At 39.4% G+C, this 15,511-nt stretch overlaps 1 protein-coding gene across 4 annotated transcripts in view; it reads left to right on the forward strand.

Moving 5' to 3' along the window:
- TMEM45A (transmembrane protein 45A) overlaps nucleotides 1-8,582 on the forward strand; it is a 78,050-nt gene extending 69,468 nt beyond the window's left edge. For 2 of the 4 annotated variants that reach the window (XM_009199187.3, XM_009199181.4), the window contains 2 exons: nucleotides 3,541-3,686; nucleotides 8,047-8,561. In XM_009199187.3, coding sequence (XP_009197451.1) covers nucleotides 3,541-3,686; nucleotides 8,047-8,140 — 240 coding nt within the window. In that variant the 3' untranslated portion in view covers nucleotides 8,141-8,561. Of the gene's footprint in view, nucleotides 1-3,540; nucleotides 3,687-8,046 lie in introns of all 4 variants that reach the window. The other 2 variants (XM_009199177.3, XM_031662958.1) reach the window with 1 other exon arrangement.
- The last annotated feature ends 6,929 nt before the right edge of the window (nucleotides 8,583-15,511 follow it).

Below are 15,511 nucleotides of genomic sequence, written 5' to 3' on the forward strand. Positions count from 1 at the left end.
TGCTGCCTCCGCCTCCCAGGTTCAAGCGATTCTCCTGCCTCAGTCTCCCAAGGGCTGGGATTATAGGCATGTGCCACCAGGCCTAGCTAATTTTTTGTATTCTTAGTAGAAATAGGGTTTCACTGTGTTGCCCAGGCTGGTCTCAAACTCTTGACTTCAGGTGATCCACCTGCCTTAGCCTCCCAAAGTGCTGGGATTACCGGCGTGAGCCACCACACCCGGCCACAAATTATTGTTTTAAATATGCAGGCCAGACAAAGCATGTCTGGGAATTAGAGATGTAGCTCAAGGGTCAACGGTCTGTCATTTATGTTTTAATGGTAATATAGTGCCATGTCCTCATGGAACCACCTTCCATCTCAGTACTGATTGTTCAAACCATATCAGAACTGTTCAAACCATATCAGAACTGCAGAGATGACTCAAACTGATCTTGTTATCCAGGCCACTGTCCTTCATATTGCCCCATATGGAAAGGCTATATGGTGAAAAGAGTATGGAGTGGGAGAAGGAACATGGAGTTTTTGGAGCCAGAAACTACTGGTTTGGATCCCTACCGTAGTCATTCAGCCATTTCGTAATACTGGGGGAAGTTATTGAAGTCCTTGAGTTCCAATCTTTTCCTATGACATACAAGGATGATGATGTCTTCTTCTTGAGGTTGTTTCAAGGACTAAGAATTATTGTGACATTTATGTACATGAGTGAGGATAAAATGACAAGCACATGGCGGTACCACCATCTATCAGACAGTAGATAGTCTAGATATTTTATGTAATCAGAATCATAATATATGTGAACTTTTGTGTCTGCCTTCTTTTTACTTAGTATAATTGTTTTCAAGTTTCATCCATGTTGTTGCCTATACTTCATTCCTTTTATGGTTGATTGATAGTGCATTGTATGAGTATACCGCATTTTGCTTATCCATCATCAGTTTTTGAATATTTGGGTTGTTTTCATCTTTTGACTATTATTAATAGTTCTGCTATGAACATTCGTATACAAGTTTTGTTTGGATACCTATTTTCAGTTCTTTTGGGTAGAAGTGGAATTGACAGGTCATATGGAATTCTGTATTTAACTTCCTGAGGAAGTGCAAAACTGTTACCACAGTAGCTGCAGAATTTTTTCCCAATGAAAAATTAGATAGATAGATAAATGGATGAATGTATTTCAGGTTTCTAAAACTAAATGAAATTCAAAACCAAGATAATATCATGGATAATCCTACAAATGTCTGCCATATACTGGCTATGTGTCAGTTACAGTGCTTAGGCATTTCCTTGCAATGGCCCTTTTTGAGGATATATTATTATCCTCATTTTAATGTCTTATTATCCTCATTATCCAGATAATCAGGATTATCCATTTTATATTCCATCAGCAATATATAAGAATTTCAATTTCTCCATATCCTCACCAATATTTGTTATTATTATTATTATTATTGCCAGCCTAATGAATAAAAAATGGTATCTCATTGTGGTTTTGATTTGCATTCCCCTGATAAGCAATGATATCAATCATCTATTCATGTGCTTATTGATCATTTGTATATTTTCTTTGGGGAAATGTTTCTTGAAGTCCTTTGCCCTTTAAAATTTTTTTTGTTGAGTTTTAGGAATTCTTTTTATATTCTTGATATAATCTCTTATCAGATATATGATTTGCAAATATTTTCTCTCATTCTGAGTCGTCTTTTCATTTTCTTAATAGTGTCCTTTGAAACACAAAAGTTAATTTTGATGAAGTCCAATTTTTCTGTTTTTTCTTTGGTTGATGGTGCTTTTGGTTAAAAAATCAACAAATTGCAAGTGATAAAGCTTTCTCCCTGTTTTCTTCTAGGAATTTTGTGGTTTTAGCTCTCATATTTAGGTCTTTAACCCATTTTGAGTTAATTTTATATACGAGTTAATTTTATATATGAGGTAAGGGTCCAAATTCATTCTTTTGCATATAATACCCAGTTATCTCAGCACCATTTGTTGAAGAGACTGTTCTTTCCCCATTGAATGGCTTTGGCACCCTTGTCAAAAACCAGTTGACCATAGGCATATGAGTTTATTTCTGGACTCTCAATTTTATTTCATTGATCTAAATGTTTATCACTATGCCAGTACCACACTGTTGTTTTGATTACTGTAGTTCTGTAGTATTGAAGTCCTCCAGCTTTCTTTTTTAAGGTTGTTTTGGTTGTTCTGGATCCCTTGCAATTCCATATGAATTATGGGATCAGCTTTTCCCATTTCTGCAAAAAAAAAAAAAAGAAGAACATTGGAATTTTGATGGCAATTGCATTGAATCTGTAGATTGCTTTGGGTGGTATTGCCATCTCAAAAATATTAAGCTTTCAGTCTATGAATATGAGATAGCTTTCTATTTATTTGGGTCTTCTTTATTTCTTTCAACAATGTTATGCAGATTTTGGTGTACAAGTCTTAAACCTCCTTGATCAAATTTATTCTTAAAGTATTTTATTCTTTTTAATGCTATTGTAGGTGGAACTGTTTTCTTTCTTTCTTTTTTAGATGGAGTCTCACTCTGTCACCTAGGCTGGAGGGCAGTGGCTCTATCTCAGCTCACTGCAAGCTCCGCCTCCCGGGTTCACGCCATTCCTCTGCCTCAGCCTCCTGAGTAGCTGGGACTACAGGCGCCCGCCACCAAGCCTGGCTAATTTTTTTTGTATTTTTAGTGGAGACGGGGTTTCACTGTGTTAGCCAGGATGGCCTCAATCTCCTGACCTCGTGATCCGCTCGCCTCGGCCTCCCAAAGTGCTGGGATTACAGGCGTGAGCCACCACGCCTGGCCAGAACTGTTCTTAATTTTATTTTTGAGTTCATTGCTTTTGTGTAGAAATACAACTGTTTTGTATACTGATTTTGTATCCTGCTGTTATGCTGAACTCATTTATTAGCCCTAATAGTTTTTTTGTGGATGCTTTAGGAATTTTTATATATAAGATCATGTCATCTGTGAATGTAGATATTTTTGCCTCTTTCTTTCTAGTGTGGATGCCTTTTATTTTTCTTCATGGCTTAATTGCTCTAGCTAAATCTTAGCTTAATTGCTGTAGCTAGATTTTCAGTACAACATTGAATAGAAGTGTGAAAGCAGACATCAACGTCTCGTTCCTGATATTAGGGGGAAAGATTTCAGTCTTTTAGCATTAAATATAATGTTAACTGTGGGCATTTATTTATTTTAAAACCTTTTTGTACTCCCAATTTTGAAATAACAGACTGAAACTGCACCACGTAGAAACCGAAAACATTCTCTTAAAGTTCAGACATTCCTAGCGAGATGACTGTTTATATTTTGAAAACTGATCATTAAATGTCCTTTTAAAATTTTTATGAAAATATGACAGAGACTCTCTATATTACTAAAACAGGTAGCAAAACCTGATGTTTTATCGATTACATCTTAGATAATTGGAGTTAACTTAGTTATTTACCTTGGAAGCAAGCATTTTGAAATGTACCATTTTTGGGAATGTGGTTGGTTATTTTAATATGTGCTTTTTGTTCTAAATTACAGATTGGATTTGTCCTGTATCCCCCCAGTGGAGGTCCTGCATGGGATCTGGTGGATCATGAAAATATTTTGTTTCTTACCATATGCTTTTGTTGGCATTATGCAATAACCATTGTCATCGTTGGAATGAATTATGCTTTCATCACCTGGTAAGTTAGCGATTTCTGTTCATGGAAGTTCTGTTCCTTGGTATGTGATTATCAAGACTCAGTGATATTGAATTGAAAATTCAAAAGGGGATTTCATTCCTTATCATCCCATAAGACAGGGTAGCACAGCAGAATATTATCTGCAAACACAAAAATTCTCAGTAAAAAGAATAAATGCTGGTTTGAAGTTGGAGTCACTCAAGAGTGCCTCGGCTGTGCGTCTGATGCTCGCATTACCCTTCATCACACTCCTCTGTGCCTCCGTGTCTCCGTGTATGCTATTTCCTCTTCTCTCTTCTGAATGGTCTCCCTCACCCTGCACTGCCTATAGTGAGTCCTCCATTTACCCATGTGTAGATACTTCAATTATAGCACTTCTTAAGTTTCGAGTCCTTTTTTGACCAACTTGTGTCTGTTCCATTAAATGTAGGTGTCTGCCTAATTTGACATTGACTAATATTTCTAAAAGTCAGATTCAGTTGAATACATTTTTTATAAGAACCCCAGTATAATGTTTCGTAAGTGGGCAAGGAGCAGTAGAACAGAGTTATAAGAACACATATTTTTAGCTCCACTATTTATCAGCTGTATGACTTTGGGCCAATTACTTAACCACATTAAGTACTAGTTTTATTGTTTGTAAAATGGGGAAATAATAAGACCTAAATGAGATCGAGTATTTAAGCTTAGGACATAATAAGAGCTCAATAAATATTATTGTGTTGTTGTTCTTTCTCTTGTTATTCTTCTCCTCCTCCTCCTCTTCTTTATTCCTCTTTGGTATATAAAAAAAATGAATGTGATATGGACCCTACCCATGAGGAATTTTTAGTCTTATAATTAGGACTAAATTAGGGAGATGCACAATGAAAATACAGTGCAATAAACAGAAGTAGTAGAAGAACAAAGCACTCTTGGAATTCAGGGGAGGCCTCTTTACAATTGACAGTGAAGCTGCAGCTTGAAGAATGAGCAGGAATAGAAAGGGGTGATCACAGTTCCTTTCTCTAAGGTAGTTAATGCCGAACCACAATTGGTTTGGCTGATCTCAATGACCAGGCATGAAGGCTCCAGCACCTAATCCTTTAGACTTCAGTGCTGATTGAAATGTTCTGTATCTACAATGTCTAATATGGTAGTCACTAGCTATTGAGCACTTAAAATGTGGCTTGTGCCACATTAATTTTATTAATTTAAATATCCATATATGTGTGGATAGTGGCTACCGTATTGGACACTACACATCTAGCAGGTTCTCTGATTCCTAAAATGCAGTAGCTACTGCTAGGCCCAGTGAGGTCCCAGTTAGAACCAACTTTCCACTCTTCTCTTTAGACATGGGCCCCAAGTCACCCCTCCTGCTGTGTGCTTCTTTGTGCATCATTGCTGAAGCAGCTCTCGTGCTGAGGCACTGAGTGAAGAAATGATTCCTTTGTCTAGCTCTCAGCTGTCTCTGTTCAGCTGCAGGTCAGCCCACTTTGATCTATAGTTGCTTCCTTCTAGAGGTCTAAGTGCTTTGGGTACTAGGAAATTCCACCTTCTCATTCTGTTAGTCCCATTCAGTTCCTCCAAAGCATGTGCATGTGCTCCTTGTCAAGGCTGGCTCTGCCATTGAGTGAAACGTGGCTTCTCCCCTGTTGTTCTAGGCTGACTGCTGGGCCTCATCTCCTTAGGGGCTGGAAAGCCTTCAAGATCAGTGCCAGCATCCAAGGAAATGCTCTTCCTCATGTCAGCTCCCCTCCAGAGCCAAAAGAAGACTACTGTCTCTTCCTGTTTCAAAAACCTTCAGACCCCTAATGGGCCTCTTATCCACTTATAGTACTCTGGAAACCAGACACTCCATTTTTTACTTTCCAACCTTCCCCTCTACCCCCAACACATATTATCCTAATCTTTCTGACCACGCAGTTCCCTCCACCTGGCATGTTCACATTAAATGCGCGTCTCTTCTGTGAAACCTTCTGTGATGACTCTAGCTCTTGCTCATCTCCCCTGAAGAGTTTTTACAGCCCATCATCTCCACCATGCATTTTAACAATTGGGATCTCTCTTGTGATGTTCACCATTAGCTCATGTGGGTTAGTCTTGTCTACTGGCTAGATTGTGTCTCCTGGAGTATGAGACCCTTTCCGTAGTGCCCACACCTCCTGGCACACTGTCAAACGCATAGTAGAGTCTCAGTAAACCCTTGTTTGCTGTTTAATAGGTAATAGATCTATGTTGTAGAGCTATTTAAATATAGGCTTCATTTTTTTTGAAATCATGTTTTATATGCTTTTCAGTTTTGCTCTCATATTGCTCTTGAAAAGATAAGACCAAGGGTTAAATTTTCTGATATATTTTGATATAAACTTAAGCAATAGCTTAAGTTAGTTCCACAGAAGTATTTCAAAAATCCCTCTCAGAGCACAAGAAAAGCCATTACATATTGATACAGGCAGGCCAGACCTTCATCAGAAAAACTGTGGCAAAAAACAAGGGTAAAGATGCAGGTAGACTGGTGAAGTTTTTCATTTGTGAAGAATGATATTGATGATTTGGCTTATCAAATTTGTTTGCATATTCCTATGTATTTCTGGGAGTTAACTATGCTTTATTGATATGGCCACACCACAATGCCTTTATAACAATGATGCATAGGAAAAGCTTTGCCTAGTTCTTATGACATACTCTTTCTCACATCAGAGAAGTGGAGAGCCTGCTGAACTTCAGCTGCTAATCAGTGTCACATCTTCCAGTGTCAAAAATTATAATCCCTGCTTCCCCCAGGCCTATGGATTCTCTTTGTTTTGTTTTGTTTTAATTTTTTTTTTGAGATGGAGTCTCTCTCTGTCGCCTAGACTGGAGTGCAGTGGCATGATCTCAGCTCACTGCCACCTCCACCACCCAGACTCAGGAGATTCTCCTGCCTCAACCTCCTGAGTAGCTGGGATTACAAGCATGTGCCACCATGGCCAGCTAATTTTGTATTTTTAGTAGAGATGGAGTTTTGCCATGTTGGCCAGGCTGTTCTCGAACTCTTGGCCTCAGGCAATCTGTCCGCCTTGCCTCCCAAAGTGCTGGGATTATAGGCGTGAGCCACCACACCCAGCCCAGATTCTCTTAAACTGTGAAAACAGTCACCATGATGGAGGGTACTTCTTTGAGCTTCTTAATTCATCACGGCAGAGGCATCATGTGCAGCTGAACAGCTTGTCCCCTGCGCAAAAGATTCCCCTGGAAGGGGCCAGTAGTAGGAAGTAGGGGCTAAATTTAGCCCAGACTTGACATGGGCCTTGACTTGGGCTGCCAACCCTAGAGGAGGGCTTCATGCACTTCCTTTATATGATATAGCACCTGTTTGCAACACACAGTAAGATGTGGCTTTAATGGAGAAACTCAACTGAGCTTGGTTTCATCCGGGTTGCCACAGCCCAGCGATTCTCTTAATTGTTTTAGAAATTATCAAAGTTGGCTGGGCACAGTGGCTCATGCCTATGATCCGAGCACTTTGGGAGGCTGAGGCAGGCAGATCACTTGAGTTCAGGAGTTTGAGACCAGCCTGACCAACATGGTGAAACCTCTTGTCTACTAAAAATATAAAAAAATTGGCCGGGCGTGGTGGCTCATGCCTGTAATCCCAGCACTTTGGGAGCCCAAGGCAGGTGGATCACGAGGTCAGGAGTTCAAGATCAGCTTGGTCAAGATGGTGAAACCCCATATCTATTAAAAATACAAAAAAAAAATTAGCTGGCTGTGGTGGTGGGTGCCTGTAATCCCAGCTAATCAGGAGTCTGAGGCAGAGAATTGCTTGAAGCCGGGAGGGAGAGGTTGCAGTGAGCTGAGATCGCGCCACTGCACTCTAGCCTCCAGCCTGGGCGACACAACAAAAATCTGTCTCAAAAAAAAAAAAAAAAATTAGCTGGGTGTGGTGGTACATGCCTCTAATTCCAGCTACTGAGGAGGCTGAGGCAGGAGGATTGCTTGAACCCAGGAGGCGGAGGTTGCAGTGAGCCAAGATTGCGGCACTGCCCTCCAGCCTGGATGACAGAGCAGGACTCTGTCTCATTAAAAAAAAAAAAAAAAAAAGAAAAGAAAAGAAAAAGAAAAAATGAAAAAGAATAATCAAAGTTGTCTTCTGATGCCTAATTAAACAATGATGCAATACATTGGAAAGCCACATTGTATCTGTTTACTTATACCCTGCTTTAATCCACAAAAATGTTCAGGCAACTCCAAAGCCAAATAAAAGTAATTTTCCTTTTTGGGTTGCCTTCCCCAGTTGCCCAAATAATCTAGACTTTGTGGTATATAGGTGCATATTGCTCTGGCTTTCTATTCTAAACACCGTCTCACTTGAGATGCTTTTCTTTCTCCTCAGGTTGGTTAAATCTAGACTTAAGAGGCTCTGCTCCTCAGAAGTTGGACTGCTGAAAAATGCTGAACGAGAACAAGAATCAGAAGAAGAAATGTGACTTTGATGAGCTTCCAGTTTTTCTAGAGAAACCTTTTCTTTTTTTACATTGTCTTTGTTCTTGGTTTTGTTTCTTGATCTTTTAGTTGGAGAACAGCTGGCTAAGGATGACTCTCAGTGTACTGTTTGTATTTCCAATTTGGTTGAAGTATTTGAATTTAAATATTTTATTTTTAGCTTTGAAAATGTTTTGGGTGATACTTTCATTTTGCACATCATGCATATCATGGTATTCAGGGGCTGGAGTGACTTTTTTCCAGATTATCTAAAGTTGGATGCCCACACTATGAAAAAAAAATGTGTTTTATTTGCCTTATAGATATGCTCAAGGTTACTGGGCTTACTACTATTTGTAACTCCTTGACCATGGAATTACACTTGTTTATCTTGTTGCTGCAATGAGAAATAAATGAATGTACGTATTTTGGTGCAGACACCTGAAATCTTTGTTTTTGTTATTTACTATGCTCCTCCTTTATGTCATGCAGAAGAATCTGCAGGACACAGAAATTCTTTTTCGTGAGACATCACTATAGCACCTAAGTCCTCCACAGGGAATGTAGGCCAGAAGTCTTCCTGGGGTGTGTGATCTTTTAGAGAAGATAAAAGGCATGATCTCTAGGACACATGGTTGCAAAGCCATGAGAGACTGGGAAAGGAGGACTGGGGTGTTGTCCATAAAAGGAAAAAGTCATCATGCACCATAGCGTGGCCACCATGCCATCCCCTCTGTTACAATAGGTGAAAGGTTAAAACAAGGAAAAGCCTTTTATGGAATGCTTGGGTAAAAAGTCAGAACCCCTTACCTAGTCTGTGACCTAAGTAGCCCCCCAGTGGAGAGTCAAGAAATCTTGTTTCTGATTCTGGCTCTACCATTAACCAGCCTTTAGATCTCTGGCAATCACCATGTACTTTTCTCTAAAGTAAGGAATTGAATTGAATGAACCATGGAGCTCTTCTGGTCGTCACACTTTATGAATCTAGAAATGGAAGCATGTGGAAAGCTGTTAGGTTGGTGCAAAAGTAATTGTGGTTATTGCCATTGAAAAGCAATGTCTTTTCTTCAATGTCAACCTAATAATTTAGTACAATGTTCGTTACAAAGACCTATATTTGCTATGAGAGAAAAGGAAGGAGGATTGCACGAATCCTTGAGGGATGACCCAAACCTGGAGGAAAGGAGGCAGCCTTGTGCACAGCTGGAGCTGAAGTGTGGTCAACTAAGTTCTGCAGGCTCCCTAGCTTCCCAGAAGCGCTGGCAAGTCCAGAAGGCTGCCTAGTCTCATACGTGTCCCAGTGACATTGAAGAGTCAGGTGAGCAGATTCTTCAGGCCCCAGAACTGGACACATTCATTTTGTCACATAAGTTTGAAAAGAGCAGATGTGAATGTCTAAAGGTTTGTCTTGAATAATGCCATGAACCTTAGGATGTTTCTGGCATATGAAAACGCCCACATGCCACAGTCCTTGGGGGTCATGGCATTCTGTCCCATATATGTCTTATCTCTCAGGGCTGTTTGCTAGACCCACAAGATTCTATGATTTTGACAAGCTTGGGTTTCAAAGGCATGAGTGAGCGAGTGATCAGCAGCAGTTATGTGAAGCTGGCATCACTGGTATCTAGGCCTGAGCAGAAACACCAGGAATAATTAACATGAACCAGATTAAGCCTGGAAATTTGAAAACTTATAAGTGCAAATAGTCTACAGTCTTTGTGAGAGAGCAGAAATTTCCACTCCTGTAGTCTGCACACAGAGATTACAAGTAAAATCAACTCAGCGAGTTCTCAAAGGAGGAATATTTGGTTCAGGGCTACATCCATACTCTAGGGCTATCTGCCTCTAATGAGCATACATTGGAACACTATCATGACAACTTTATGGCTACATTATTGGATTTGTAGTTTATGACTCACATTTTTATGGAATGACATGAAAAATTAGCAAACTGTGAACTTGAGCCAAAATGAGACAGTCATATTTTCTTCACTCGTGCTAGGAGACCTTAGATCAATAAGTACAATTTGTAAAGGTTTTGGTTTATAAAAAAGTATGTTTCAGTAAATGTTCTGAAACCGTGAAAAATATTTTATAACAAAAATATGAAAGGTTTTCAGCTCTAGATCATGGGATGAGAAAAATTAGTTTCAGGCTACACTTAACCCCTGGGTACCAATGAAATCAATCATCCAGTGAATATTTATTAAGCAGTTACCATGTGCCAAGCAGTGTTCAATAAACTGGGAATACAGTGGTACTCTATAGCAGTACTTAAGCCAAAGTCCCAGTCTTCATCAAGCTTACATTCCCATGGGATGTAATTGACAGTCAATAACAAAGTCAACAAATAAGTTTTATAATTTGAGGCAATAACAAGTTATATGAAGAAAAATAAAGCTGGGAAGGAGTATAAAGAATGGCGGGGTGCTTTTGTGGCTTACGTATGATTTGTTTGTCTCCTTCAAGTCTCATGTTGAAATTTGGTCATCAGTGTTGGAGGTGGGGCCTAGTGGGAGGCGTTTAGGCCATGGGGGTGGATCCCTCATGAATGGCATGGTGCCGTCCTCTTAGTTTGCACTCTTTCAGTTCCCCAGAGAGTTTTCCTGAGAGCTGGTGTTGAAAAGGACTGGGCACTTCCCTTTCCTCTCTTGCTTCCTGTCTCACCATGTGATCTCTGCACATGCCAGCCCCCCTTCCCCTTCCACTGTGAGTAGAAGCAGCTGGAGCTCCTCACCAGAAGCTGATGCTGGTGCCATGCTTCCTATACAGCCTGCTGAACAGTGAGCCAAATAAACCTCTTTTCTTATAAATTACCCAGCCTCGTGTATTCCTTTATAGCAACGTAACAGGCTAAGATAGATGGGGGAAAGCACCACTCTCCTGAGGGTGGTCCTTTCCCAGAGGTGCTCCTCTGACCGCCCTGGGGAAAATAGCCCCTGACCGTCTGCCCATCCCTCTCTATCATTATCAGGCATTATAGTGTTTATATATTTCCAAAGCCTTTAGCTCTGAAAGGAAAACCTTATCAAAGAAGAGATGGGGATGGAGGTTTACTCCCTTACTTTATATTTGTATTTTGTCTCCATTCTTCCAAAAACCTAGGATCTCAGTTCCTGAGCTTTTGCCAAACTTTCTTGGAGTATCCTGTGCTTCATTTGTCATAACCGAAGTGGAGAAAACCTTTACATAAATCAGTGTTTGATTTCTAGTGCAGGTGTTAATGTAGGAAAGACTGAAGGACGTTTTATAAAGCACACAAAACCCTGTGGATGGAAAGCCTCTGCGGCTGTATACACAGGCAAGTGAAGGGTGGGGACTGATTATTAAGCAATATCAACTTTGGCTATTGATGTGATACCAACTCCTTAGTGATTTCTGTAATTCTCCAATCTCCTTTGCTTGGGAAGCTGCAACCTCTGATTGCACTAACTTCCAGCTTATTGTTGAAATGGGAGGCTTGGTCGTGGTACACTCCTCATCATTTTGTTTCTAGAGAAGCTCATTAATAAAGGATGTATTAATTGTATCTTGGATGTGGATTGATAAGGTGAAGCAAAAGTCAATGTATGCTATGGGAACAATAAAAATAAACGCTGAGAAGTGGGAAATTCTCCCAAAATACAAGAAAATGATAGATTAAAAGTATGAAAGAAAAGTTAATACACATGAAGAATACATCTAGAAATTCTATATTCTGTTTCATATGCATTCCAGGTAGAGAAAATTGAGAGAACAGAGGATAGGCATGAAATAATACAAGAGAATATCCCTTAATGGCAAGGAAGAGAGATGTTTGCTTTAAGCTTGGAAGGGTGTTTCGAGAGATTTGCAGTGGATAGAGTGGATTTCTGGTAATAAAAATTTAAAAGTTTAATTCTGTCTTATATTTTTAGGTTCAATTTGTGAATTTGTTATTCTAAGTCTAGCAAATTTTAACACTCATTTTAAAGAAGTCTTTAATGTTTGAACATAATCTTAAATAATTAGATTTCCCTTTAAGCATTTTATTTTATTTTATTTTATTTTATTTTATTTTGTGGGAGACTGGAGTTTTATTATTACTCATATCAGTCTCCCTGAGTATTCAGGTATCAGAGTTTTTAAAGACAACTTGGGCAAGGAGAAGCCACCAAGGAGTGCTGATTGGTCAGGTCAGAGGTGAAATCACAGGGAGTTGAAACTGTCTTCTTGTGCTGAGTCAGTTCCCAGATTGGGGGCCACAAGATCAGATGAGCCAGTTTATCAATGTGGGTGGTACCAGCTGATCCATCAAGTGCAGGGTCTGCAAAATATCTCAAGCACTGGTCTTAGGCTTTACAATAGTGATTTTACCCCCAGGAGCAATTCGGGGAGGGTCAGAATTTTGTAGCCTCTAGCTACATGATTCCTAAAACATAATTTATAATTTTGTGGCTAATTTCTTAGTCCTATAAAATCAGTCTAGTCCCCAGGCAAGAAGGGGATTTGTTTTGGGAAAGGGCTGTTATCATCTTTGTTTCAACCTATAAACTATAAGTTCCTCCCAAAGTTAGTTGGGCCTGCACCCAGGAATGAACAAGGACAGCTTGGAGGTTAGAAGCAAGTTGGAATTGGTTATGTCAGCTCTCTTTCACTGTCTCAGTTATAATTTTGCAATGGCAATTTCAATCCCAAAAAACCCTTTGGGTTTTATAGTGCCTTATCTTCAGGTGTTGGCTAATGAAGATAGAAAAAGGGCAAAGACCATTCTAACTTCTTCCTGTTGACCAGGGGCATGTGGGGGTAGGTGTTGACCCCAAGGTGAAAGGAGTGGAACCACTTTGCAACTCTCAGAGCATACTCATGCAGGCCTGGCTGAGATTACAAGGCTTGCATGATAAAGGTGTTATTATTGTCAACTATAGTTTTAGTACCACATTTAAGAGAACAGCATACTATAAGGTAAATAATGAGTACCAGAATAAGGAATGCAATTCCCAGTTTTAAAAGTAAAGATTTGAAAGCATTAGTTTGGGAACTTGTAGCCTGTCAACACTTTAGAATTTAGGCCAAACTGCTGGAAAAAGTCAAGCACAGCTAACATCAGGTGTACTATAGTTTTTTGAAACATAAGTTTTCTCTCTCCAGTCCCTGTTTTTATTAAAAACAAATCATGGGCTAGGTGCAGTGACTCATGCCTATAATCCTAGCACTTTGGGAGACCGAGGTGGGCAGATCACCTGAGGTCAGGAATTCAAGACCACCCTGGCCAACATGGCGAAAACCCATCTCTACTAAAAACACAAAAATTAGCCAGGCATGGTGGCACACACCTGTAATCCCAGCTACTTGGCAGGCTGAGGCAGGAGAATCGCTTGAACCCAGGAGGCGGAGGCTGCAGTGAGCTGAGATTGCATCACTGCACTCCAGCCTGGGTGACAGAGCGAGACTCTGTCTCAAATAAAACCAAAAACCAAAAACCAAGAAACACACAAAAACAAATCATGATAGGACTGACGTGTTTATGAAATAAACTTTAGTCTTATTATACTTGACCTGATTATTTGCATGAAGTGCAGCAAGAATACTTATTTTCCACACAGGCTTTTAAAATTGGTTTTGATGGAACTCTGTTCCATAAGGACTATCAGATAACACTTTTTTAAAGCTGAGCCTAGCCATGGATTTGTATCCTCAAATACTTACGAGTTGGATAAATTCCTCTCCTCTTGAGATTCTAAGATAACTTGGGGGTTTTGAGTCTGTTAGAAAGTGATGTTCTTTACTTACCGCAGGTCAGAAACGCTGTACAGGGGCTGCATAGACAGGGTATGAGGACAGCTTTCCCAAGGGGCTTGTATTGGCTCTACAAGTCAGATTTGATTCCTTAAAGCAAAGCATACCATTCCAGCCAAAGCTTTGGTAAACTAACCAGTTTTTCTCATGGTATTCTGTTGCAAAAGAAAACATTCTTACTGCACTTACGCAAATAACTATATTGCCATAAGTTAAGAATACTCACAAATAGTTTCTAAATTCTAGAGAAAGCAGGTAGAGAGAAACACATATGCTCCAAATTTTGTTTACAGGAGTATACTTTACTCAATTGTTAAAAGCTGTAAATAGCTTAAAAGAAAAGTTTTCTTGGCTCTGAGAAACAAAAAGGATCAGCAATGTTTTTAGCAAATAGTCAAAAAAGATTACTTCAGTCTTCTATTAGTTCAGTCCATGCAGTTAACTTCTGTTGTGCTTCATATTCATGAACATTTCAGCTCTCCATAAGAGTTCTGAAAATTTTGCCTCTATCCTAATGTCACAATCTCCAAAGTTATTAGAAACCTGCATTTAAGAGCAGGTGTTAGAGCTTTATTGCTGATTATAAAATCACCATTTAAAGAGGAACAAAACAAAATAATAGTTGTCTATAGATGACAAAAAGTCTTAGGGTAGCCACAGTCAAAGACACAATTGACAAGGAAACGTGTTACCTCTGTGGCACACAATAATTTAACATAATATATATAACACTTATAATTATTACTGATAATATATACTAAGTCATATCAGAATTATAGGAGTTTCACATAATTTTGGAACATATACTAACAATACATTTACATAAACATAACCCAAAGAAAGCCAAACACCATTTCTTATTTAGCAATGCTTACTGTATTATTATTATTATTTATTTTTTTTTGAGGTGGAGTCTTACTCTGTCACCCAGGCTGGAGTGCAGTGGCGTGATCTTGGCTCACTGCAACCTCCGCGTCCCGGGTTCACGCCATTCTCCTGCCTCAGCCTCCCACGTAGCTGAGACTACAGGTGCCCGCCACCACACCTGGCATTTTTTTGTACTTTTAGTAGAGACGGGGTTTCACCGTGTTAGCCAGGATGGTCTCGATCTCCTGACCTCGTGATCCGCCCGCTTCAGCCTCCCAAAGTGCTGGGATTACAGGCGTGAGCCACCGTGCCCGGCCTACTATATTATTTTTGTACCAAATAAGCCAAATATATCACATAATATCTAAAAGACATAATATCTAAAAGATTAATTATGTCAGAACAAGATATACTTTATAATTTGATTTTGGAAAGTTTGTCAAATATCAAAGGTTTGAAACACTGGATATCACAAAATAGAATCCCAGGTCACCATAAGTCATTCATTAACTGAAATGGTAACTCCAAAATTTTTAAAAATAAAAACCTTTACTGTGATAGGAGATTTAGCTTTCCAAACAACAAGACCCAATGAAGACAGCATGAAGCCAACTGAATCTGTCTCTTCTCTCTCCCCTCCCTTTTTTTTTTTTGTAGTTTACTCCAAAGGCAAACAAAAATCTTTCATTTTCTCTCAATACTATATAAAAATTTTTCAAAAGAGGAAACCACATTTCATGTTTGCATTAGTG

Source organism: Papio anubis, chromosome 2 (assembly GCF_008728515.1).
Source record: "Papio anubis isolate 15944 chromosome 2, Panubis1.0, whole genome shotgun sequence".
Classification (NCBI taxonomy): Eukaryota; Metazoa; Chordata; class Mammalia; order Primates; family Cercopithecidae; genus Papio; species Papio anubis.